Below are 26,832 nucleotides of genomic sequence, written 5' to 3' on the forward strand. Positions count from 1 at the left end.
TATATATATATATATATTTGAAAAATGACCCTCAAAAAGGTTTTTTCTAAAAAAAATGACAACTAAGGTGAAATTTTACCCACAAATGTAAATATAGGAGAAATAGAAGGCAAGATAAAAAATAAATTTGTAAATACATACCACTTCTATCCGGTAGGTTATACATCATTTCAAAACCTTTAATAATATGGTTATGTAGGATTTGGAACAATTAAGTATGAAAAACTAAAAATAAATTGAATTTAAGCAAACAAGAGAGTGAGAGCATACAAAAAACTAAAAAAAAAAAAAAATGGATAATATCGTAATCAAAGGGGAGGACAAGGGAGGTGCAATAGTTATGACCAAAGACTATTATCTACATGAAGCTAGAAGGATCTTGGGGGGATAGTAATACATATTATATATTAAATCAAGACCCCACAATACATTTTAATCAAACTTTAAAATAATTACTATGCAAGACACAACAAAAGGAATTGATCTCTAAAAATAATGTGGGTTACTTATATAACCCACATCCAGTTATCCCAATCTTTTACTTCCTTCCAAAATCTCACAAAAATCCGAAAGAACCCCCAGGAAGACCTATCATTAGTGGGATAAATTTCATAACCACACATCTATCCGAATCCATAGACCATTACCTGAAGAAATATGCACAGGAAGCTCCTTTTTATTTAAAATATTCCTCCCATATCCTTAAAATTACGGAAAATCTCCTTTGAACTCCTGATACCACAATTAAATATCCGAACATGGGCTGACTTGGGCTTAACACACACTCATCAACTCATGGATAACGGTGAATATATTACATTTATCTCCTTACAAAAAGAATATAGCCTTCCGCCTACAGCGGAGTTTGCACATAGACAGATGATATCATGGATCAAGAGACATAAAGGGTCATTACAAGTAGCACACGTAAAAGGGAACCTGATAACATTGGGACAATTGTGCACAAAAGCCAAAATAAAAACGTCGGGCATACTTTCCAAAATATACAGCAGCTATTTACCTGTAAAAAAGATCAGAGATATGAACTTCATAAAAAAAATGGGAACACGACATAGGACGACAATTGCCAGAGGAAGACTGGCGAGTGAACTTTGTGGCCCACAAACATTTAACATTGTGCACATCCCAGATAGAAATGTCACGAAAAAAATGCTTTATAGGTGGCATATGGTGCCCACAAAGTTGAAATACTTTGACACGGCACAGACAGGAGCTTGTTGGCGATGTGGACATGACACGGGAGATGTCATGCATATTTGGTGGACATGCCCAGTCATTACTACATTATGGGGAGATACAAAGTCCCTTATACAGAAATTAGGAAATATAGATATACCGTTACATCCTGAGATATTCCTCTTGCAGCATCTACTACAGGGCCTCTTAAAATCCAGTAAATATCTAATCTTCCACATATCCATGGCAGTAATTACAGCCATAGCTAAGGCATGGAAAAAAAAAGACCCTCCAGAATTGGACACAATTATTTCACAACTAGATATAATTAAGACTTAAGAATGCACCACCAGAGCGCATAGGACACCGCAAAAAATTTGGGTAGAAGCATGGGAATTATGGGACGCATATAGACAACCCACGAAATGAAACATACAGATAGGAAAAGTAAATGCACAGATAAGAGATGTAAAACACGCATGGTGAACCATGAGCAAACTGAATTAAAAAAAAAAAAAATAGAGAAGAAAAACGATAGAAATTTCGAAATGTAAAAATTTCTGATATCATCAGAAATTAATCGGACACCGCCGGGAATGCATGCCGCCTTAACCCCCTCCCCATCCCCGCCCACCCCCTAGCAACACCCCCCCCCCCACCCCCATGTTAACAGTTTACATGTTTGAGTTCTATACATAACAGGTAAAAAGGGTACGGATAAGCGGACTAATATATGCAAGTCGACATCTGCATATCACCAATGGTCCAGATTGATGCACAATGTAAGCACGACAGACAAACATTAAAATTAAAATGGAATACTATGTTTCGTGGAAAAGACCACCAACAAGTTGATTCATAGACATATCACTTAACTCTGTTGAAAGGAAATGTAGCTTAGTACTGCAATACAACAACTATTATGAATAATGATAGAGAGCTAGCATGCCTAGTACAACATGTACAGCTGACAGTAATTTGCATGCTATATGTAACATGCGCACTTAAATAAATTTGTAAATAATGTGGCATATGCAAATATTGGAACAAAAAATATAAATAACTGTTTGTATGCTTAACACGGTAGGCATTGGAAAGTAAATTGACAATTGTATATGACAACGCTGTAAAGGGCTAAATGTTTGTAACATCAATGTATATTGACTGCCTGTACCGTATAAACTACAAATAAATACAAAAATAAATAAATAAAATACAGTTTATTTAAAAAAAAAAAAATACGGAAAACATTAAATGGGAAAGGAATTACATATGGGTTTCAAAAGACGTAACCTCCTTATTGATTTCTCAAGACCTAAGAAATTTTCTAATTGACAGCATAATTTTCATTTTAAATCACAATTACTTTGCTTTTGATGGCACATTGTATTTACAACAAACCGGCATGGCCATGGGGACCAGGTTTCCCCCAGCTATGCCAACATATACATGAGAGACGGGGAAGCAAGCTTGGTGTGAAGGGGACATAGCTGGGTAGCAAACCTGGTCCTATGAAAACGTTTTATAGATGATTAAATCAAATCTCTAGAATGTATCAACATTAATAATTATGGCCTTAAATTTACACGTTTTTACACATAGGGAAATCAATATTTTGGATATCACATTTTACATAGAGGGTCAAGATATTCAATCTAAATGTTTTCTTTTTTTTTTTTTTTTACAGAGGGTAACAGCGTCATATATATAAAATGTTGTCATCATAAAAACTGGCTGCAATCTATACCCAAGAGCCAGCTGATCCGTGTTTGAAGAAACTGCTCAAAAGATTCTGACTACCAGAAACAGGCCGAACATCTATGTGATACATTTATATAAAAAATAAATATGAGAAAAACACTTGAGAAGTTCAACAAATAAAATATGTAAATAGAAGCAATCTAATAAGTAATAATAATAAGAAAGAAATAATGATTATAAATATGCCTTTATAACTCAATATAATGTACAGCATCAACAAATAAAAACTATTTTAAATAACCACTATAAAATATTATTGAGTGATCCCGTGTTAGGCAATTTATTGAGTGATGCACCTGTTATTTTTAGAAAAGTTAAAAACTATAGAAAGCATTTTGGCACCTAGTGAGGCGCTCAAATATGCACCCGGATTTGAGGACAATAAGGTTTTTCACACTTGTTACAAGTGTAAAGAGTGCAGAACGCAAAGATTTTTAAAAATAAAACAATTTCAAAGTACAGTAACTGGAACCGAAATTTTTTATAGAATCCAATATTAATTGTGAAACCAAAAATTTTGTTTATCCTCTCCACTGCCTATGCAGAAAGCAGTATGCGGGCAGGACCTGTAGAAAACTGAAAGAACACTTTTCAGAACATCAAAATAATATCAGAAAACATTTTTAAAAATAAATATACCGTAGTCCCTATTTATTGTAACACGTGCCCATGATTCTATTGGAAAAATTTTCACTTTATTGGTTTGGAACAAGTAGAAAACCATTGGAGGGGATGTAATTTAATTAAAACATTAGCACAAAGGGAAACTTATTGGATAGACACTCTGGAAACTTTACAACCAGGACTAAACATAGACATTGATGTATGGTGTTTTCTGGATTAAATATATGGAAATGGTTAAAATCTCATATGGTCAGTTTTTGAGATTATTTATATATTTTTTTATTTATTTAAATTTTCCGTTTTATTCTTTTTACAGAATTGTTCAAAAACAATGGTAAAGCGAGAATACCAACGTGGTATTTTACAGTCATAGACAGTACAGTATTAAACAATATAGTATTTTACAGAGTATCAGATACATTTGTAGGCTTGAGATGAGTAGTCACCACCTTGTATTGAGGTTGTTACAATGACTTAAGTGGCGCGCTATGCCGCCAAGCAATGAAAAAACCTTGTTACAACACATAAGTGGTATAAGTAACACAATACAATACATGGTATGGGTTTTACATCATATGGTGGACGATATAAATTGTCTTAATCAAGAAAGAAAGTTCCTGCGATTGTTTGGAGGACCAAGTCTCAAGAGGTCGTGTAGCTTATAGTATGTAACTAAGGAGACGGAAGAAGAGAAGAGCAGGTTGGAAATGGGGTTAAAACTGATTTTATGAGGGGAGAAGAATTGAACTGCCAAGTCGGCAAGCAAACCTCAGACACGTTCCTCTCTAATAGTATGTAAAGTTTGGGCGTTTTGCCATGAGGTAGGTTACTGGAAGATGTAAGTATCTAGGTCGAAAGGGATTTATTGTTTGTGAAGCTGGTCCATGGCTCCCAAGTGGTCTCGAATTGTCCCCTTTTCCCTTGTTTTGCGAGTGTAATTTCTTCCATTAATTTAATGGATTCAACTCTTGATATCCATTCTCTAATTGAGGGTGGAGAGGGCTGGTTCCAGTATTTAGGTATCAGTTGTGAGGCTGCCATAGCAAAGTGACGGAACAAAGCAGTTTCCTGTTTCGTGAATTCGTGAGGGGATAGGAGGAAAATGTATTGTTCAGGAGTACGTGGAAAGGATTTGTGGAATATCAACGGAATGATCAAGTGTATCCTAATCCAGTACTTGGAAATTATTGGGCATTGCCACCAAATATGCGTGTGGTGAGCGTTTGGGTTGTTGCATCTCCAGCATTTATCAGGTGAAGTGTTGTAAAATCGGTGAAGTTAAGTGGGCGTGTTATGCCACAGAGTTATACGTTTAAAATTACATTCCTGGGCGTGAACTGAGACAGAGGATTTATGTGTAGTGATGAAAACGTTTCGCCACTTTTTTTTTTTGGTTAAATTGATTTTCAGTTCGTCTGTCCACTTCAGTGTGTAGCTAGGGAGGGATTGCGGGAATGTATCTCTGAGTATAGAGTGAAGAGAGGAAAGGATTGTTTTCTTGGGTGATTGTGTAGTGCATATACGCTCAAACTTGGTGAGGAGTCTGTCTCCTTTTGGGAGTAGTGCCTGGGTTTTGATGAAGTGTTTCATCCGGTTATAGTAGAAATGTTGGACTCCTGTGTGAGTTTTTGAGGAGGTAAGTTCATGTTAAGATTTTAGGTTGCCTTCGCTAATTGCATCCATCAATTTCAAGAACGGACCATCGTATCGAATGCCAAATTGTTTCCCTGATGTTCCTTGGTATAGGTGAGGGTTAAGAGTTAAGGGGAATAGAGGTGATGGGAAAGGTGATATATCTGTTTTTGCCCTCAGTTTAAACCAGATGTTCAATGTCATGGAGATTGTTAGGTGTTTGCTTGTTTGATTTGTGTGTTGGATGGCTTGGTGAAGCCAGAGGTAGGTACTAAGCGGATAATTTACAAAGTTATTTTCTAAGTCGACCCACTATTGAGTATCAGATGTCTTTGTCCATTTGTAAATTCTTTGTAAGTGTATAGCTTTGTGGTAAGTGTATGTCTGGAAGATTCAGTCCCCCTTGTTCTTGTCGTCTAATTAGTGTTTGATAGGCTAGGCGGGAGGGTGTGTGTGCCCATATGTATTTCAGGAATAGTGATCTAATCTTATTAAAGAATTTAATTGGGATCTTGACCGGCACCGTCTGCAGAAGGTACAATATGTGAGGCAAGACGTTCACTTTAATTATGTTAATACAGCATATCCAACCGAAGCATGGTTTGTGCCATTTAACCCCTTAAGGACACATGACATGTGTGGCATGTCATGATTCCCTTTTATTCCAGAAGTTTGGTCCTTAAGGGGTTAAGTAGGTCTCTGGAGATGGAGTCTACTAGTGGGAGAAAATTGGTCACATATATTGACGTTAGTTTATTTGGGATGTGAATTCCCAAGTATTTAATCGACTTGGCGGCTCAGTTGAAATTAAAGCCAGAGCGAAGTTGGGAGTCTAAGGTGTTCGTTGTGAAAACTGGCATTAAGTCGCATTTTGTTAAATTAGCTTGGAAGTATGAGAGTTTACCATAAGACTCAATTTCTGTTATGATGGAGGGGATAGTTGTGAGTGGATTCAATATGCTAAAGAGGAGATCATCTGTGATTTTATAATTCTGTCCTCCAATTTGGAGTCCTTGTATAAGCTCGTTAACTCTAATGCCCTGGAGGAAAAGGTTCTAAAACCAATATAAATAGTAGTGGCGACAAAGGGCAGCCTTGTCTTGTGCCGTTTGAGACGGTAACCGGGTCAGATAGTTGGCCGTTTGTTCTCAGTCTCACTGTTGGTTTCGAGTATATCGCATCAAGCCACTCCAGCCACCTAGTGCCAAAGTTTAAGAATCGCATAGTAAGCTTTAGGAGTGACCAATTGACTCTATCAAATGCCTTTTCAGCGTCAATAACCAACAGGGTGCTCTGAATCGTGTGTGTTTGGGCCCAGTCGATAAGATTAATGACTTTGGTAGTGTTATTTTTTTGCTTCCCTACCTATGACAAAGCCTGCCTGATCCTGATGTTTGAGGCCCGGCATGAATGGCTTAAGTCTAGTGCCCATTATCTTTGTAAGTATCTTCAAATCAATGTTTATGAGTGAAATAGGCCTATAGTTCCCGCATATAGTAGTATCTTTTCCTGGTTTCGGGATTATTGTAATGGTGGCTTCTAGGGCCGAAGTCGTAATGAGAGAAGATATATTACTGGTATTGTATGCGTCTATGAACGGTTGGGCTAGGATGTGTGACAGGTCTTTATAATATTTCCCAGTGTATCCATCAGGGCCAGGGCTTTTCCCCAGGGGTAGTGATTTGACTATGCTGTGAAATTCCTCGAGTGTTATTGGACTATCGAGAAATGCTGCTTTGTTAGGGGGAATGGTGTGTTTAACCCTTGGCTTTAGAAATTCTAATATGTTTTCGGCTGAGGGTTTAGTGATCGTCAGGTTATATAACTGAGTAAAATTTATGGGAAGCCTCAAGTATGTCTGGCATGTGACACGTTAGAGTTCCATCTTCTTTCTTGATTTCGGAAATGAAAGACAATTGTCTTTCTTGTTGTATAGACTTCGCCAGGAGTCTACCAGCTTTGCCCCCTGGTGAGTAGTATGTATTTTTTGTCAGGGATAGCTTGCGTTTGGCGTGTAGGTGTAAGATGGACGTCATTTCTGTTCGCTTATGTAAGATGAATTTGTATTCTTCTAAGGATGGCTTGGTTTGATGAATACTTTCCATATTTTGAATTTCCTTGGTGAGTTGGGCTATTTTCTGTTCCCTGCTCTTTTTCAGGGCTGCCGCTGATTTGATTAATTCCCCCCTTAATCATTGCCTTGTTCGCTTCCCATATCATGTCAGGTGTAGTGTCTGGGTTTGTATTTTCTTTAAAATAGTTAGAAGCTGTCTCCCGTATCTTGGCCAGGGTACCCCTGTCATTGAGTATCAAATCGCTCAATTTCCAGTGAGTAAATTGTGTGGGTAAGTTCGGAATAGAAAGAGTCAATGTCAATGGGGCATGGTCCGACCAAGTGATCGGACCGTAGCTTGCTGAGTGTATCAGGGGTAGAAACCTATGTTGCAGTAGGAACGTGTCTATCCGTGAATAAGTACCAGAGGATGTAGAGTAAAAGGAATAGTCATTTTGTAGGGTGGATGGCCCTCCAGCCATCATAGAGTCTGGCTTCATATAGTGTGTTTTTGAAGAGAGTCCGTGTTTGTGATTGGTAGTTTTGAGAAGTGGAGGTGGTGTCTAAGATTCCGTCAAGTGCTGTGTTAAGGTCACCCCCCATAATTAGAATCCCTTCTAGGAAGGAGGAGAGTTTTTGTAAAATCTTTTTAAGGGAATGGTTCTGTTTCTTGTTTGGTAGATAGACATTTGCTAAAGTGATCTGGGTGTTCCCTATTTTCCCTTTAACGAAGACAAATCTACCAGAGCCGTCTACCTGTTGTTCATGGAATGTGAATTGTGTGTGTTGTCCGATAAGAATTGCTACACCCTTAGCTTTAGACTCTGTGTAGTGGCTGAAGTATCCGTGCGGATAATCTTTGTTTCGTAGATTGGGGGGAGAGTTTTTTCGAAAGTGTGTTTTCTGTAGAAACACAATATGAGCTTTATGTCTCTTGAAATCTGCGAGGGCTATCAATCTTTTTTCAGGAGTATTTAAGCCCTTTGTGTTCTGTGTATGAATGATTATGTCAGTCATATTAGGAGCTGTAAGAGTTGGAGTGGTTTAGTTATGTATAGTTGGGGCCACCAGATTGTTTGAAGAGGTTCTTGGGCAGTCTATGTTTGTATCACTACTATTTTACTTTGAGGTTGGTGTCAGTATGTAATAGGAGGGAATTTACGTGTCACCTCACCATATGTTTGTGAAGACTGATTAGGTTAGTCACTCTTTAAGTTCCATGGACACTTCAAGTATGTAAGTCTGGTAATTCTCTATGTTAGGATTGCTTCTGTCAGTCTAATGACTGTGTATATCTCAGGTGTATCAACAAGTGGCTTGTTCCCTAATTTTTTTGGTCCTTCAAAACTTGGATTACCTCTCTTGAAAATATTCAATATACAACGTAGAAACTTAGAATACAAATAAGCAATAAAACAGTAGAATAAGTGTACTGTGTGAAAAAGTCAATATAATACAGAAAAATCTTTTTGTCAGGATGAGATGTGTCCCTCAGCTTCAGGAGGTTATAACTCAACCTCTTGGATTATAGTGTATCTGTTTGTCTCAATGATTCTGATCAGGGTAAAACCAGGCTCCTGGTTATGGACAGGGAGAAGATAAGGGGAAGGAAGGTGGGAAGAAAAGGAATGGGTAAGAGGATTAGATAAGTGGGGGCAGAGGTAGGAAGGGGATTTGCCCCTATGGGGGATATGGTTCAGTCTCGACGCTAGAGAGAGAACCAAAGGATAATTGGGGTCGCTGGCTTGTGCATAAGCCTGGGACCCACAATTACAATCCTAACGTTTAAGCTGTCTTGTTGGAGAAATACGAATCTGAGAGTTTACTTTCATTTAAGGTAAATTGATTTAAGGTAAATTGATGTGGAAACATAAGTCCCTTACGGGAGTATTATTTGGTTGCTGATATCAGCGGTAGAAACGGTTTCAGCGGAGTGCTGATGAGATGAGGTTCTGTTAGTTGTGAGAAGACTGTGTGTGTGTGTCTCTTATTTTTATAGAAATATACATATATACATACATATATATATATATATATATATATATATATATATATATATATATATATATATATATATATATATTTATTGTGATAGGCAGAGAGGCCATTTAACCCCAGGGGGAGTATATGTAGTTTGTGTGTTGCACAACACAAAGCTATGTTTAGTTATGGGCCCCTGGGTGGAGCATTTGGAGAGAAGGGTGGACCAGTGTTTTTTTGGGGAGACATAGATCCAGGCCAGGGTTTTTTGGACTGTCTCCAACCCACTGCTCAGCTGCAGATAATCAGCTGTAGCAGTGGGAATAAATCCCTCCCTGCTAGGCAGGTAAAAGGGGGAATTGCTGGCTTCCTCCCAGGAAGCAGGTAGGAGAGAGGCTGTTTTCTCCAGAGAGAGTCAAGGAGACTAGGCACTGGGAGTGCAGAAAGGGAAGCAGTTAAGGCTGGCTTGGAGCACTGGGAGTGCAAAAGAAAAGCAGTCAAGGCTGGTTTGGAGCACTGGGAGTGCAGAAAGGGAAGCAGTCAATGCTGTCTTGGAGCACTGGGAGTGCTGAGAGCAGACAAAGAACTAGGTTGGTGAAACCAATATTGTATTGTTCTAGCTTAACCCCTGAGAAATAGGGAACCTAATATTAGTTAGTGCTCAGACGAGCTAGGCTTTTGTTTATAGGGATTTGTGTTATATTTATGTTTTCATTCACTGCTGTCTCCTGTGTGGATTTACAAAAAAGTTGCCTGGAGTATATGGAAACCAAAGGACTGTGCCTGTTTACCCTAGAGGACCGTGCTATCTACAAACAAGGATCACAATATATATATTTTTCTTTTTTTGTTTTGTTGTTTGATAGGCTGTGAATGAGAACTCTGTATATAGTTTGTTGTCCACTAGCCTTGATTAGGGATAACATATCTAGTCATGTAACGGCACTCCAGTCGGAAGAGGGAGGAGGAATTCCCCCGGTGTGACTCGGGAGATAACAGTTGTTAGAAACTGGTAAGAAGGGTTGGACTATCAATGGGCTGTCTGTGTGAAAGATGGACAGACCTAATAGTTCTAATGCTAGCCTACAATGGGATCGAGTGAAACATGGTGGTGAGAGTTAGTAGGGACTTGGAGCCCCAGTCCGGTTCTCCTGTCAGGTATGATGAAGGAAAAAAAGAGTAAGGATCGCTTGCTTAAGTGTTATGCACTAATGAGGCCAATTATGCTCTGTTAATAGAGCTCAAATATATTGTCTTCCGTATCCCCCGTAGCCACACTATCCCTTTCTACTTGGTGCATAAGAGGAAGAGGAGCACAGTTATCAGCATCCCTATATCACATTGACACACTACAGTGTAATTACCGCCGAAAGGGCTAAGGTTATCACAATAAAAGTATAACAACATCGTATTGACCTTAATACATTAGGGACAAATCTGCAAAGGATATGTTAGAACTCATGGCAAATGCTTAGGGATATACAACCTGGCGCTTACGATAATCCCAGACCACTCTGTAAGGAATTCCAGGCGTAAGTCTGTGTAGTAAGAGTCTCTTGTGAGTAGTATGCTGGGGAGATAGGTTTGCTTGAGAGATTTCTTTAGTCATGTCACTTTTATTATTTTCTTCATGCAGCACAGATATTATCTGCAAACGTGAGTATACTCATTCAAGCACCAACACTTTAATTGTTTAGTTGTTACACTGTTTTTAATTGCTTTTATCACTCTTTATTGTATACTCACTTTGCTCTTACAAAGAAATTAATTTAATACACTGTTGCTTATGTTTAGCACTAGTACTATTTAATTTATCTCCCACATTTTTGTTATTAGCGTAGGACCCACTGATATTGGGGTACTTTGAAGCAGTAGTGGGCTTAACATCATATGGCCATATGGTGGAACTAAATCCCCATATTTATTCTCTTAGATAGGCGTTTTAGAGTAGCCTTTTTAGTTGTGAATTTTTACATGTCTGAGTGCGCCGTAACTAGTTTTTCTGTATGAATTTTGGTCACTGCGGCAGCACCTTTCATGCATAATGCATCTTTCGGGTGTGCCCCCAATCTCTCCTTTGTGAGAGATTTATTTAGGCATAACAGAAGTGACCGTTCTGTCCGGTAAGTAAAGATTGTCTCTGTTATGCATTTGCTGGTAAGGCCGAGGTCGTTGTGTGAGTGTCGCTGCTGGGGTGATGGTAATGCATCTGCAGAGATCATGGTAGATTAGATCTGTACAGGTTGATCTGGAGGACCGATTCTGGGCTGCATTCTTCGAGGAGTATGAGTGACAGGAGTATTCATATGCCTTCGGTTCGGAGAAATGAACCTCTGGTCGGTGCGCCTCTTCTTAGCCGGTGTGATCCATTTCTGCCGTTGTGAGGAGTGCAGTGTGTCTTGGTTCGGCAGGGGAGAGTCCCAGTCTATGACTGGCGTGTCCGGCAGATCCAGGGCTCTGAGAAAAGGTGGTACGTCTAGGATAGTTGAAATAGAATGCACAGACCTTTTTGATGCCACTACTAGCGCAAATGGGAATCCCCATCTGTATCTTATGTTGCGGTTTCTTAGAAGCTCCGTTATAGGTTTGAGAGCTCTCCTCGCTTGGAGGGTGTACCACGAACGATCCAGAAAAAATTGTATTGAGTTGCCATGAAAAAGCAGTGGTTGTGAGATGTCTCTTAAGGCTTTCACCACATTTTCTTTTACAGTAAAGTAATGGAGCCTGCAGATGATATCTCTTGGCGCATCTTGAGTCAGACCTCTGGGGCGAAGCGATCTGTGTGCTCTATCCAGTAGTATTAGATTTTCATTAGGAGCTCCCAATAGCAGGTTGAAGAGTTCTGTAAGTAGTACGTCTTCTCCCTGGGTCTCCGGGATCCCCCTGATTCACAAATTGTTTCTGCGACCTCTGTTATCGAGGTCATCTATGTGTCGTTGTGTTGATGCCCAGTTTTGAATGTGGGAGTCTAAAGTAGTTGGAATCTTGGTCATTTGAGCTTGTAACACATCCCTTTCTTCCTCCAGGTCCGTAACCAGCAGGTTAAGTTGCTGGACGTCTGAGCCCATCTCCTCAATTTTGGATAGGAAAAAACTTCAAGCTTGCTCAGCATATGTTGGATGACGGTTTTTGAAGGTAGGTACTTTATTAATTGCCTGATGTCCATATCATCATTCTTGTCTGCTGATTGTGAGCTTTCTGAGTAGTAAGGGCTGGGAGGTTGAGAGCCCGAGTGAGATTCTGCTCCCTCCATACTCGAGGCCGCGGCCTCCGTCACCCAGTCAGTGTTTTTTTAAAATAACGGGTTGAAGATCCTGATTTCACATTAGGCGTCTTCCCCGATTGCCCCTGGGTGTGAGGGTGCTTTTTTGGGTTGCCCATATCAGTCGTTGTTCTCCGATTGCAATGGATTGTAAGTGGGTCCGGAGGAGCACTTTCAATGTGCGTCCATTAAGTTCGGCGGTTCTTATTTATATTTTTTATATTTTAAATTTCATTTTTTTAATTTTCATTTCACTTTATTTTATTTATTCTTATTTTAATTTTATATTTTTATTTTTTTTATTTTTTATTTATTTTTTCATACAGATTTTTTGACACATTTTTGCCAATACCTGAACCTACTAACTTGTCTATTTCCTATTCACTTTTTAAATATGGTTTCACCTTTGGGGAATTCTAAGTAGATATGTGATGCTATAGAATTTACCTTCCATTTTTCATCTGGATGTCAACACACTAAATTAATATTACTCTAAAAGTCTCAGTAGGACTTTTATATATATATATATATATATATATATATATATATATATATATATATATATTAGCACACAATTAACATATAGTAAATTATTAGATGGTTAATTATTAGATTATAATAAGCACCCAGTATAATGTGGATATTCCAGATGAGAAGGGGAAGAATGAAAAAGATTATTTGGTTGTATAACATTCTGTTCGTTTTTTCTGTTAAACTTTTTATATGTACCGTATATACTCGAGTATAAGCCGACCCGAATATTACCCCAAAAAACTGGGAAAACTTATTGACTCGAGTATAAGACTAGGGTGGGAAATGCAGCAGCTACTGGTAAATTTCTAAATAAAATTAGATCCTAAAAAAATTATATTAATTGAATATTTATTTACAGTGTGTGTATATAATGAATGCAGTGCGCGTATGAGTGCAGTGCGTGTGTGTATGAGTGCAGTGTGTGTGCGTATATATTAATTGAATATTTATTTCCAGTGTGTGTATATAATGAATGCAGTGTGTGTGTATATAATGAATGCAGTGTGTGTGTATATAATGAATGCAGTGTGTGTGTATATAGTGAGTGCAGTGTGTGTGAGTGAGTGCAGTGTGTGTGAGTGAGTGCAGTGTGTGTGAGTGAGTGCAGTGTGTGTGAGTGAGTGCAGTGTGTGTGAGTGAGTGCAGTGTGTGTGAGTGAGTGCAGTGTGTGTGTATGAATGCAGTGTGTGTGTATGAATGCAGAGTGTGTATGAGTGCAGTGTGTGTGAGTGCAGTGTGTGTGAGTGCAGTGTGTGTGATGCAGTGTGTGTGATGCAGTGTGTGTGATGCAGTGTGTGTGATGCAGTGTGTGTGATGCAGTGTGTGTTGGTGGGGGTGGGGGTGGGCATTTAATATATTATTAATTATTATTATTTTTTTTAATTTTTTTTATATTATATTATTTATTCTTTAATTATTATTTTTTAAAAAAAAAATTATATTATTATTTTTTTTTTGTATTATTATTTATTATTATTATTTTTTTTAATTATATTTTTTTTTTCGTCCCCCCTCCCTGCTTGATATATAGCAGGGAGGGGGGCTCCTTCCCTGGTGGTCCAGCATTGGTAGTTCAGTGGGGGAAAGGGGGGGCTGGCAGAGCTGTACTTACCTTTCCTGCAGCTCCTGTCAGCTCTCTCCTCCTCCGCGCGGTCTGTGCAGCTCCCTCTGTCAGCTCCCAGTGTAAGTCTCGCGAGAGCCGCGGCTCTCGCGAGACTTACACTGGGAGCTGACCGAGGTGCTGAACGGACGGCGCGGAGGAGGAGGGAGCTGACAGGAGCTGCAGGAAAGGTAAGTACAGATCTGCCAGCCCCACTCTCCCCCCTGTCTGTATTATGGCAATGCAAATTGCCATAATACAGACTATTGACTCGAGTATAAGCCGAGTTGGGGTTTTTCAGCACAAAAAATGTGCTGAAAAACTCGGCTTATACTCGAGTATATACGGTAATTAACTTGTATAATGCAATATATCCTCACACCACCCTTCTCTTCCACAATTTGCAGGTCGTTCAAATGATGGACTTTGAGTAATTTTGAAGCTGAAGTATCTAAGGAATGGAATGCAAATGGAACGCAGCTCCACACTCCGGAAGATCCAGACACCTAATGGTGGAACACATATGTGAACCGCAAGGCGTCATCGCGTGATGACATCAGAAAGCCGAAACACGGAAGTAAAGTGAGGATCGAGAACAACTGAACGGATTTCAAAGAGCCTATCAGAAGAAGTCTACAAGCAGGAAGGAAGATATTTAATGACTTGATTGGGTGGGCGGGACTTTATAATTGTTTTAATATTGGACTGTCCCTGAACGGGATGAAATAAGTAGGACTACTTTTATGCTGACATCTGTCTACGTTTATGTGAGTCATTAAATACATTTTTGTACATTCTATTTGGGCTGCCTCTTAACTGGATATTTTGCCATTTCCTTTTATTATTTGAAGAGACCAATCTTCCAGGATCTTCAACAGACCTGCATTGGCATATATATTGAAGGCATTATTTTACATCCTAAAATTGTGAGTGTCTATTTGTCTTATATCCAAATATTGAGAACACGCAGTTTAGCACTATGATGTGCCATTTTTGTGCCCTAATAGGATTCACCCCATTTATATACATTGACATATTTCCACATCCCTGATCATACTTGGCAAATAGCAGGCACAAGCTCCCTACAATAACAAAGAATTTGTCAGCATGGATATATTGTCAAACTCTACAGGGGTAAAAAAAAAAATAATAGATCTTGTGTAAAATAAAGAGGTTTAGAAAGTTCAATATAGATGCATATATGGGACTTTTCCAGGGTGCTTACTCAAACCCCAATGTAGGTAATTGATTCACAAGCAACTCTGCAACACCAAATACATATAGCCCTTTATTCCACCATAAATAGTCGATCTGGCAACATTTTAACCGGATGGTCAAGCTAGGCATGTATATTGCAACAAGGGTATCTTACTGTTGCAGGACTCAAAAAAAAGCACAAAATACACATACCACCTACTTAAGTATATATACATAAAATTTAGATGCACCTTTTTTAGTTTTGAAGGGTCCTGCAAATGGATGCAGTTCATGTAATGGCATAGAAATTATTTTAACAATCCCAGCGCTTGCCATGTAATGATACAGTCGTTTAAAGTTTCGCTCATTGATGGACTAAAAGAAAAACAAGGAAAAGAAAACATGAAAATCAATCAAGTTTAAAAAAATTCAAATGGGTGTTACTTAAGAAATGCATGGGATATCATTTGAAAGACTTCACTATGCAGGTCACTTTGTTCTATACATGTCCCAAGTCAATTACACTTTTAGCCAACAAAAACATTGGAACATACCAGGTTTTCTCTAATGGTCAACAGAGTTTCAATCTGGTTGTTGCATTCACTCAATTTGGCAGTTACTTTTTCTGTAAGTATGTCGTATTTATTTCTCCTATGAAAAATAAACAAAAAGTGATATAGTAGCAAAACATTTAGTCGAATATGGAACTGAATTAGAAGTATTCATGGTGAGTTTGAGCTATCACAAGTAAGCTCCACCTAAATACCCTTGGTACTTGTCTTCTTTACTCTACTATTTAGACAGGTTTTTAATATTTTCTTCTATTTAAACAAAGACTATTGTGTGTTTTGGAACTTATCCATGCATGTTCCATACAAAAGTCACTAGTGAACATTTGACCCTTTTTTACAGTATTTTACGGTGATCGTGGTGATCACATGGCCCTGGAGTTCCAGAGAGGACAGAGCTGCTGCAGGAGGACTGCTGAGGTCTCGGGCAGTCCCCCCCTGACAAGGATCGCCGGTCTAGGGGAGTACATGGCTCTGATTTGCCACGGACATACCAGATACATCCGAGGCAGTTATCGACCATATCGACACCTGGTACGACCGCAGTCGGGAAGGGTTAATTAACACCTTCGTTATCAGCAATCAAGTATGGCACTAAAGCATTCATGTCAATTAAGCACAGACATTCAATAGCAGGTTGTATACCAGTGGCTCATAGAGGTACCTACATTATATTTGTGCCTTTAGCTTGACAACCCAATTTGAATTTTTGCCTGTTACACATGGTCAACTGAAATATAGCATATCTATAAATAATACTAAATAGCAATTTTGCTAAAGAACTTTCATTAGCCTCTTTCCAATGTCAGAGGGTGGGAAGAATATGATATTCCAGTTCCACAAAAAATGCACAGGGACCCAATTTTGAGTGATGTCGCAGGGGACAAGATACATATCTAGGCTAATGTATTTCTAGATTAATGTATTTAATTGAAATTACATAGTTACATAGCTGAAAAGGGACTTGCGTCTATCAAATTCAGCCTTCCTCACATATGTTTTTGCTGTTGATCCTAAAGAAGGCAAAAACCTAGTCTGTGATTCCAATTTTGCAACAAACTCTGAAAAAATTCCTTCTTGACCCCAAAATAGTCATTAGTCTCCTTGGATCAAGCAGCTATTACCCCACTAATTAGAAATTATATCCCTGTATGTTATGTTTTTGCAAGTATTTATCCAATTGCAGTTTAAACATCTGTATAGACTGAAAAAAACACATCTTCATGCAGAGAATCCCATATCCTTATTGTTCTTACTGTAAAAAAAAAACCCTTTTCTTTGCCTTAGATGCAATCTCCTTTCTTCCAGCCTAAATGTGTGACCTCGTGTCCTATGTATAGCCCTGTTTATGAATAGATTTCCAGATAATGGTTTGTACTGGCCCTGAATATATTTGTATAATGTTATCATATCCCCTCTCAGGCGCAGTTTTTCCAAACTGAAGAGATTTAAATGTTTTAACCTTTCTTCGTAACTAAAATGCTCCATTCCTTTTATCAATTTTGTAGCTGGTCTCTGCACTTTTTCTAGTGCCATGATATCTTTCTTTAGAACAGGTGCCCAAAATTGCATAGCATATTCAAGGTGTGGTCTTACCAGCGATTTATAAAGAGGCAAAATTATATTTTCATCCCGAGAATGTATGCCCCTATTTATACATGACAAAATCTTACTGGCCTTAGCACCTGACATTGCATATTGCTGCCTAATTTGTTGTCTATAACAATTCCCAAATCCTTCTCGTGTGTGGAAAAACTGAAAAAAGAAAGGCAAAAAAAAAAAATTCCACAACATTCATAAAAAACAAACATGTACACTGAACGGTTATCCTCTATACCTGTCAACATGAAATTTTTTCAGGAGCAAAAGTAATGAATGCTGCTGAATCCCATTTGATAGCTTTATTACATGTGACTGCATTGTTATTAGAGCATTTTTATCCAGTGGTCGTCTTAGATAATGGATTTTTCCTGCATCAACTCTAAAAAAACAAAACAAAACACAAAGCACACATTACAATAATAGAGACCAACAAACTAAATAACTGAATATACCATTATTATAGCAAGAGGATAAGCTTCCTGTTATGGCCTTCGTTACAATATATAATACCTATCTGTAAAAAGAAAAACAAACCACCAGTTCAGCAGTTTTCTTGGCACTACAGGTTCCAACAGTGCCCCCCTCCATTGCTCCCCCCTCCCACGGCATCACCCCTTCAGTTACTAAACTGAACGGGGGGGGGGGGGGAGGAGGGGAGGGGAGGGATATAGTTAGCTAGGATTGGCTAAGATAGATATTTGGTGAAAGCAATAGAATTTATTACATGACGAGAGATTGTATATTTTGCATTAACTTCCTTTACTACTCCATAGCAGCAAAGAACATATAGAAAAAAAGGAAACAATCAAAAACAGGCAGATATTATAACATGCCCCTCCATCTGAGGCACTTCCTCTTTCTTTGCTGCTCCATCACAAGTCAGGTCAGAATATTGTGTATCTAACACTTAGGGCTTGTCTTGTTTTATTTAAAGGGACACTATAGTAACCAAAACAACTTTAGCTTACAGAAACAGTTTTGGTGTGTGGATCATGCCCCTGCAGTCTCACTGCTCAATTCTCTGCCATTTAGGAGTTAAATCGCTTTCAATATGCACTCCAGTCACACCTTCCTGCATGTGACTTGCACAGCCTTCCTAAACACTTCATCTAATGTTTTGCCTTCCTTTATTGCAAGCACTGTTTAATTTAGATTTTACTATCTCCTACTATGTTAATAGCTTGCTAGACCCTGCAAGAGCCTCCTGTATGTGATTAAAGTTCAATTTAGAGATTGAGATACAATAATTTAAGGTAAATTACATCTGACTGAAAGTGAAACCAATTTTTTTTTCATGCAGGCTCTGTCAGTGAGAGCCAGGGGAGGTGTAGAAAGAGCTGCATAAACAGAAACAGTGATTTAAAGGGACACTATAGTCACCCAGACCACTTCAGCTCAATGAAGTGGTCTGGGTGCAAGGTCCCTCGGGTTCTAACCCTTCAGATGCAAACATAGCAGTTTCAAGTCCTTTTGGAGCTTCCGGGAATATTCATAGGGATAGTGCCATCCCCACTAAATTGGCACAGTAAACGCACACCTCAGAGTCAGGATTGCTAGGCTCAGAATAAGGTGAGACCCCTATTTTATTAACACCTTCACCCCCAGTTTTAACCCCTTAACGACGAGTGACGGACGAGGTCCGTCACTCAGGGGAATGCGTTAATGACGAGTGACGGACCTCGTCCGTCACCCGTTAAAATTAACCCCAGATCGCCGCAATCGCTGCGATCGTGGGGTTAATGGTGCTCCGGTCTGCCTCTGCATTAGAGGCAGACCGGGAGCACCGGATCGGGCTGCCCCAGTACATGTGCCCGCTCTGACAGCATGTCTGAGAGGGCACATGTGCTCTCTATACTCACCTCCGCCTCCCTGCACTTCCTGGTTCTGTGTGAAGTGCAGGGAAACAGATCTTCAGTGATCTTGCCCCCTGGTGGAAAAAAAATAAATAGTAAAATTGAAATCCCACCCCCCTTTACCCATTTTTTAACCCAAATTTAACCCCTTCCCTGCCAGTCGATCACTGCCTACAGTGATCAAAATACAGATCACAGTATTATACTGTTCTAATTTTTTTTTTTTTAACTCCTGACGATTAACTTTTATTTATTTTTTAACCCTCAGGGGTTAAATGTATTTAATTAACTAATTTAAATATTGTATAATTAAATATTTTGCTAGCTGGGGTGGGTTAAATCTAGAAAAAAAAAAGTTTTACGAAAGTTTAGGAAACTTTAAAAAAATGAATAATCAAAACAAAAGTTTAAAAAATAGTTTTAAAAAGTAAAAAAATACATTTAATAACGCTCATTACCACTACACCTGGTACAAGCTAGCGGAAAAATGATCCCACGCTAAGGTTCAAAATATGCCTTTTGAAATACCCTGGGATGTCTTCTTTAAGAAATGGTATGGCTTTATGGGGTATTTGGTTTATATAGCCTGGTAAAATACTCTAAAATGGGACATGGGCACAGCGTAAAAATTTAAAGTTTGAAAAAAAAAATGGAATGGTTGTGTCCCAAATGTGCCCCTCCGATGTCCACATATACCTGGCAAAGGTACATACGGGGGTATTTTTGTACTCAGCAGACATAGCTGAGCAAAATATGAAGTATTATACAGTGGTAGTACACATATGGTTTGCAAAATATACTGTGCAAACTCACTTTGTGTGTCAAAAAGGCAGAAAAAAACGCTTATAACCACTACACCTGGTACACGCTAGCGGAAAAATGATCCCACGCTAAGGTTCAAAATATGCCTTTTGAAATACCCTGGGGTGTCTACTTTAAGAAATGGTAGGCCTTTGTGGGGTAGTTTGAATTTAAAACCTGCAAAGATGCTTGGAAATTGCACATAGGCCCGGCGTCAAAATTCAAAGTTCGGTCAAAACTGATATGGCTTGGTCTCCTATATGGCACTGTAGCTTCACAAAATAGTGCCATAGACATACAATGGGGGTGTCCTTTTACTCAGAAGACTTAGCTGAGCATAATTTGGGGGGTTTGAACTTAGTGGCACACATGAAATATACAAAATGCCCAGCAAAAATGCAATCCGTATGTAAAATATGCACAAAATTATTTTTTACCACATACTTTGGCATGTAATGGTAAAAAAATGGGGGCATGTTAAGGCACAATATGCACCTTATGAGATACCCTGGAGTGTCTACTTTTACAAATAGTAGGCCTTTGTGGGGTTTTTTTGAACAGTCAAACTACTATAATACCCCAAATGGAAGCATAGGCTCATTAAATCCGTCTCTCAAAATTCTACTGTGAATACTGAAAAGGACAGGTCTCCTATATGGCACTGTAGCTTCACGAAATAGTGCCAAAGACATACAATGGGGGTACCGTTGTACTCAGCAGAAGTAACTGAACACATAATAAAACTTTGTACAAGGATAGCACACACCAACTTTACAAAATACACATGAGAAGTTCTTTGTTATAAGTTTGTGTGCCAAAAACCCCAAAAAACACAATTTTACTCCAATATTTAGCAGAGGTTGGCGGTAAAATGGCTATGTAGAAAGTGTCAAAACAACCTTAGGTAAATAGCCTGTGGTGTCTACTTTATATAAATATATACTTTTGTGTGGCAATTTTGTTTTCTTTTATGGCTATTAGGCTTACAAGACAAACATACCAAATTCTAAAATCGCTCCACATAAAAAGTTTATTTTACTCCTTGTGCTTTGTGACCTGTAACTACCAAAAAAAACTGAAAATCCCAGACACATTATATATTTTGTAATTCAGAACTACTAAATGAATTTATTTTTAATTACTTTCCTTAACCTGCACTAATTATGTACACATTATTATTGCAAAAACTGTAAAAAAAAAAAACACAAAAATTCATTTTTTTGCATATTTCTGTATTTTTTTTATAATAAATAAGCATTTATATATACCGTATATACTCGAGTATAAGCCGACCCGAATATAAGCCGAGGCCCCTAATTTTACCCCAAAAAACTGGGAAAACTTATTGACTCGAGTATAAGACTTGGGTGGGAAATGCAGCAGCTACTGGTAAATTTCTAAATAAAATTAGATCCTAAAAATATATATATTAATTGAATATTTATTTACAGTGTGTGTATAATGAGTGCAGCGTGTGCGTATGAGTGCAGCGTGTGCGTATGAGTGCAGCGTGTGCGTATGAGTGCAGCGTGTGCGTATGAGTGCAGCGTGTGCGTATGAGTGCAGCGTGTGCGTATGAGTGCAGCGTGTGCGTATGAGTGCAGCGTGTGCGTATGAGTGCAGCGTGTGCGTATGAGTGCAGCGTGTGCGTATGAGTGCAGCGTGTGCGTATGAGTGCAGCGTGTGCGTATGAGTGCAGCGTGTGCGTATGAGTGCAGCGTGTGCGTATGAGTGCAGCGTGTGCGTATGAGTGCAGCGTGTGCGTATGAGTGCAGCGTGTGCGTATGAGTGCAGCGTGTGCGTATGAGTGCAGCGTGTGCGTATGAGTGCAGCGTGTGCGTATGAGTGCAGCGTGTGCGTATGAGTGCAGCGTGTGCGTATGAGTGCAGCGTGTGCGTATGAGTGCAGCGTGTGCGTATGAGTGCAGCGTGTGTATGTGTGCATGAGTGCAGCATGTGTATGTGTGCAGCGTGTGTGTATGAGTGCAGTGTGTGTATGTGTATGTGTGTATGTGTGTATGAGTGCAGTGTGTGTATGTGTATGTGTGTATGTGTGTGTGTTGCAGAGCTTTGGTGGGGGGTGGGCAATTTTATTATTATTTTTTAAATAATTTTCATACTTTATTATTTCTTATTATTATTTTATATTTAATTTAATTATTTTATTTATTTTATTTTTATTAATGTTTTTTTTCTTCCCCCCTCCCTGCTTGATCCATGGCAGGGAGGGGGGCTCTCCTTCCCTGGTGGTCCAGTGGCATTGGCAGTTCAGTGGGGTGGAGAGGGGGGCTGGCAGAGCTGTTACTTACCTTTCCTGCAGCTCCTGTCAGCTCTCTCCTCCTCCGCGCCGTCCGGTCAGCTCTTCTGTCAGCTCACACTGTAAGTCTCGCGAGAGCCGTGGCTCTTGCGAGATTTACACTGGGAGCTGACCGAGGTGCTGAACGGACGGCGCGGAGGAGGAGAGAGCTGACAGGAGCTGCAGGAGAGGTAAGTAACATCTCTGCAGCCCCAGTCTGTATTATGACAATGTAAATTGCCATAATACAGACTATTGACTCGAGTATAAGCCGAGTTGGGGTTTTTCAGCACAAAAAATGTGCTGAAAAACTCGGCTTATAATCGAGTATATACGGTATATATATATATATATATATATATATATGTGTTACATCAAATTAAAGCCCTTTCTGTCCTTTAAAAAACGGTATATAATATGTGTTGGTGCAATAAATTAGTAAAATGCAAATTGCAGTTGAACGCAAATAGCAAAAAATGCCGTAGTCATTAAGTGAAAGACAAGCTTCTGAAGCTCTGTCCTTAAGGGGTTAACAGACTACATATTGGCTTGTCTCTTATGTGTCCTTTTTGAGATTCCCTTTACAATGTATTGGAGGTGTGGTGCTGCCATAAAAGCATACCAGCTTGATTACGGACTCAGTACTCACACACGGGCTCCTTGAAATTTGAGTGTCCTGACTTCAATACTATATATTATGTTCCATTTTATGTACCATCTGCACTATACTGTATTTTTTGTTTATCATCTTTTATATGTATCTTAAACCCTTAAACCGAGTTTTTAATCAAGCTATGTGGGGTAAGTCTTGCAACGCCTCAAAACGAATTTCCTCAGGAGAAACCCCACGTACGACCAACCTGTCCCCCTGACAGAGGAAGTACGGCTAGAACTTCGATGGTGACTCAAATGTATGCAGGCATGGAATGGACAGACTGTCCCAGAATTGGACACCAGTCGATGGGGGGCCACCGATGAACAGACAGCCATTGGCGGTGTCTGGACGACAGCAGAACTTGCCCTGCACATCAATTGCCTGGAACTATTGGCAGGTGCTTTCGCCATCTGAAACCTAGCAAAAGGGAGATGTGATTATTGTATCCTACTGTGCATGGACAATATCTCCGCAGTTCGATACATCAATCACCTAAGTGGCACTCGCTCTCAGACGCTGACAGAACTCACAAAGGAAATCTTCGAGTATTGCCTCCCATCCAAGATCAGGTTAATGGTGGAACACAGGACAGGAGAAACCAACTTGACAGCAGACCGGTTCTCCCGACACTGGAGAGACAGCAGCGATTGGCAACTGGATCTGCACATATTTGCTGAACCGATCGAGGGGCCTGCTCAGAATCTCTCTCTTTGTGTCTTGCACCAACCGGCAACTGACAATTTTCTACAGTTGGCTGCCAGACCCGGAAGCTTCGCGGGAGATGAATTCCTGCAGAACTGGCCACCCAAAGGGGCTTATGAATTTCTAACATTCGCAATGATTGCGAGGGTGATCCATCACATCAGATTGCAAGAATTGACCATCCTCCTGGTGGCACCTCGGTGGCAGAGTCAACCCTAGTTCCCCGATCTCACGATAAATTGTCATTACGACAATTAACTGCAAAATTTACACTCCTTTTGTGTTAAGTTTATTTCCATTGGATTTCGGATGTTCGGGCCTTTTACATCGACGCTTTCTCATTTTCTCCAGAAGGGGTCACTTTTCAGGTATTCCGACGTACCATGTCAAATTCAACTGCAATTTTCAGTTTTTTGGGGGGTTTTTCGTCGGAACCCCAACTTTGTGGTCCAGACACTACAAGCCTACGTGACAGCAACAACCACGCTTGAAACTCCTTCATCCAGACAATTGTTGGTGCCTTATTTTAGAACATATGGGCGGGTATCGGTTACCACGTTGGTCCGATGGCTTTTAACCCTTCATTTGGGGTTTACTCTGTCCGGGGTGCAGCAGCCTCTTCCGCCCTTGAGGCAGGGGCCTCCTTATCGGACATTTTAGTTGCGGCAGACAGGTAACGGGAAACCCCCTTTCGGAAATTTTACTTCCGCCCGTCTTCTCATGCCGGCTTGTCTTTAATACCTTAATGTTAAAACTGCAAAATATGAAGCCTCCTGTCATGTAATAAGTGCATGGCTAACCCAGCTCAAGGGAAGGTAAAGCAATAGAAGCCATGGGGGGGGGGGGGGGGGGGGGGGGCGGGGGATACTTGCCTCCTGTCATTATTAAAATTTAGATTATTAGTACACTAAAGCTAGCATAATGTTCAATGTTTTTCTTTTTGAGTCTGGAAAAACAACTTAATTTTGACAGAATCTATTTCCACTGTGAGGATGTTAATTCTGGTTACAGGAGACAGCTTTGACAGAATGTGTGATTGGAGAATTTGAATCGTTAGATATACGTAAAAACACAGACTACCCATATTATTGATACAATTTGACAATATTTATTTGCTGTGCCTATTCATCCTTTGAGGCAGTATGGAAGCTCAGGAATTAATGTTATCCCCATCATGGCCACCCATCTGCAAAAGTAGACTATCCACGGGATTCAAAAAAAGGTGTTCAGTGTCTTTTAGTAGGCACTTAGTCTCAAAAACTTGACCAAATTTAGTGTTCTTATCTTTGTGGGGTTTTTTTCTTTTGTTTTACTTTGGATGGTTTTTTTTTTGGAAATTGCAAAGCATTGCGTATATATGGGGATAATAAGGCGTGGCCACATGAGGTGTGTCCTAAAAAGTTTAGGCTTTCAATGTACACTATAGGCACCCAGACCACTTCAGCTCATTAAAGTGGTCTGGGTACAGTGTCAATTTTGCACTTAGTGCTGCAGTGTAAAACATTGCAGTTCCACAGAAACTGCAATGTTTACATTGCAGCTCTAAGTCTGCCTCCAGTGGTTGTCTACCAGACAGCCACTAGAGGGCTTGCTGGATTGAAACAGGCCTTTAGTCCGGTATCTGACGGTAGACACCCTCATGCTCTGAATGAGGAAACCAAGCATCAGATTGTTTCCTTTGTAGGGAGGTCTAAAGCGCATGTGGCATTTGCTGCACATGCACATTAGAGCCAGCTCGGTGCGGGACGTCGGAGAGTCAACCCAGCGCAGAGGGACATAGGCGCTAGGATAAGGTGAGGGAGGGGGGAATAATAGTGCTAGGAATACAACTGTGTATTCCTGGCACTATATTATCCGTTTAATTCACTCAACACATGTTATTTATGCACCTAGAATTCAACAATTCTTGAGACAAGTGGCCCCACTTTAGAGTTATTCAAGAAATGTTTTATTTCACTACTGTACAACAATTCATTTATAGCAAATGTAAGGCTTAACCCCTTAAGGACCAAACTTCTGGAATAAAAGGGAATCATGACATGTCACACATGTCATGTGTCCTTAAGGGGTTAAAGAACAAAATTATACATATATGCAGACACACACTATATGTGTATAAACATACTTGAATACTACTTGCAGGTCCTTCTGAAGTTCCCCTTGCCATCTTGACCTTCCTATTTTTTCAAGAATACAATATGAATAGTCTGGGAGTTCTAACGAAGGATCACCTTCCCATCCAATTAAAGTTCTCTTGCGCAAGACCTGGGAACCAACGATAACAAGTTTTTCTCCCCATCTGGAAAAAAAAATATTCAAAGTGAAAAACTAAAGCTCTGCACAATATTATCAATAAATCATTCCACCTCAGAATACATGGATATTAGTTTCTAATTCTGAAAAAGGATGTATGATAATCAGAATTGTCACTTCGAAGTTGTGATATTTCCTTGTTACTTTACTTATATAAACCCTACTGCAGTGTTTACGGGGGTAAAGAATGTAGAAGAGGATGGAAGCAAATAACGTTCTAACCTCGTGTGCTTCTATGCGGTTGTGTATTTGCAGCCCCATGAGGCCTATGGTGTGCACAAGTCGGCATCTAATACAGAAATGCTGCACCCGTGCATGCACCATTTCAGGCAGAGGTATCATATGCACACAAGCTCCGTGCAAATGACACTGCAAGAGTTAAAGGAACACTATAGTCACCTAAATTACTTTAGCTAAATAACGCAGTTTTAGAGTATAGATCATTCCCCTGCAATTTCACTGTCATGTAGGAGTTAAATCACTTTGGTTCGGTTTATGCAGCCCTAGCCACACCTCCCCTGGCTATGATTGACAGAGCCTGCATGAAAACAAAATTGGTTTCACTTTCAAACAGATGTAATTTACCTTCAATAATTGTATCTCAATCTCTAAATTGAACTTTAAATCACATACAGGATGCCCTTGCAGGGTCTAGCAAGCTATTAACATAGCAGGGGATAAGAAAATCTTAATTAAACAGAAC

At 39.5% G+C, this 26,832-nt stretch overlaps 1 protein-coding gene across 1 annotated transcript in view; it reads right to left on the reverse strand.

Moving 5' to 3' along the window:
• The window catches only part of GTF3C1 (general transcription factor IIIC subunit 1), a 135,111-nt gene that overhangs the window by 80,707 nt on the left and 27,572 nt on the right, over positions 1–26,832 (reverse strand). Inside the window, exons 3-6 of the mRNA XM_063430237.1 lie at positions 25,942–26,115; positions 17,746–17,889; positions 15,894–15,990; positions 15,591–15,714 (exon numbers count right to left, since the gene is read on the reverse strand). Coding sequence (XP_063286307.1) covers positions 15,591–15,714; positions 15,894–15,990; positions 17,746–17,889; positions 25,942–26,115 — 539 coding nt within the window. The remainder of the gene's footprint in view (positions 1–15,590; positions 15,715–15,893; positions 15,991–17,745; positions 17,890–25,941; positions 26,116–26,832) is intronic.

Source organism: Pelobates fuscus, chromosome 8 (assembly GCF_036172605.1).
Source record: "Pelobates fuscus isolate aPelFus1 chromosome 8, aPelFus1.pri, whole genome shotgun sequence".
NCBI classification, from domain to species: domain Eukaryota; kingdom Metazoa; phylum Chordata; class Amphibia; order Anura; family Pelobatidae; genus Pelobates; species Pelobates fuscus.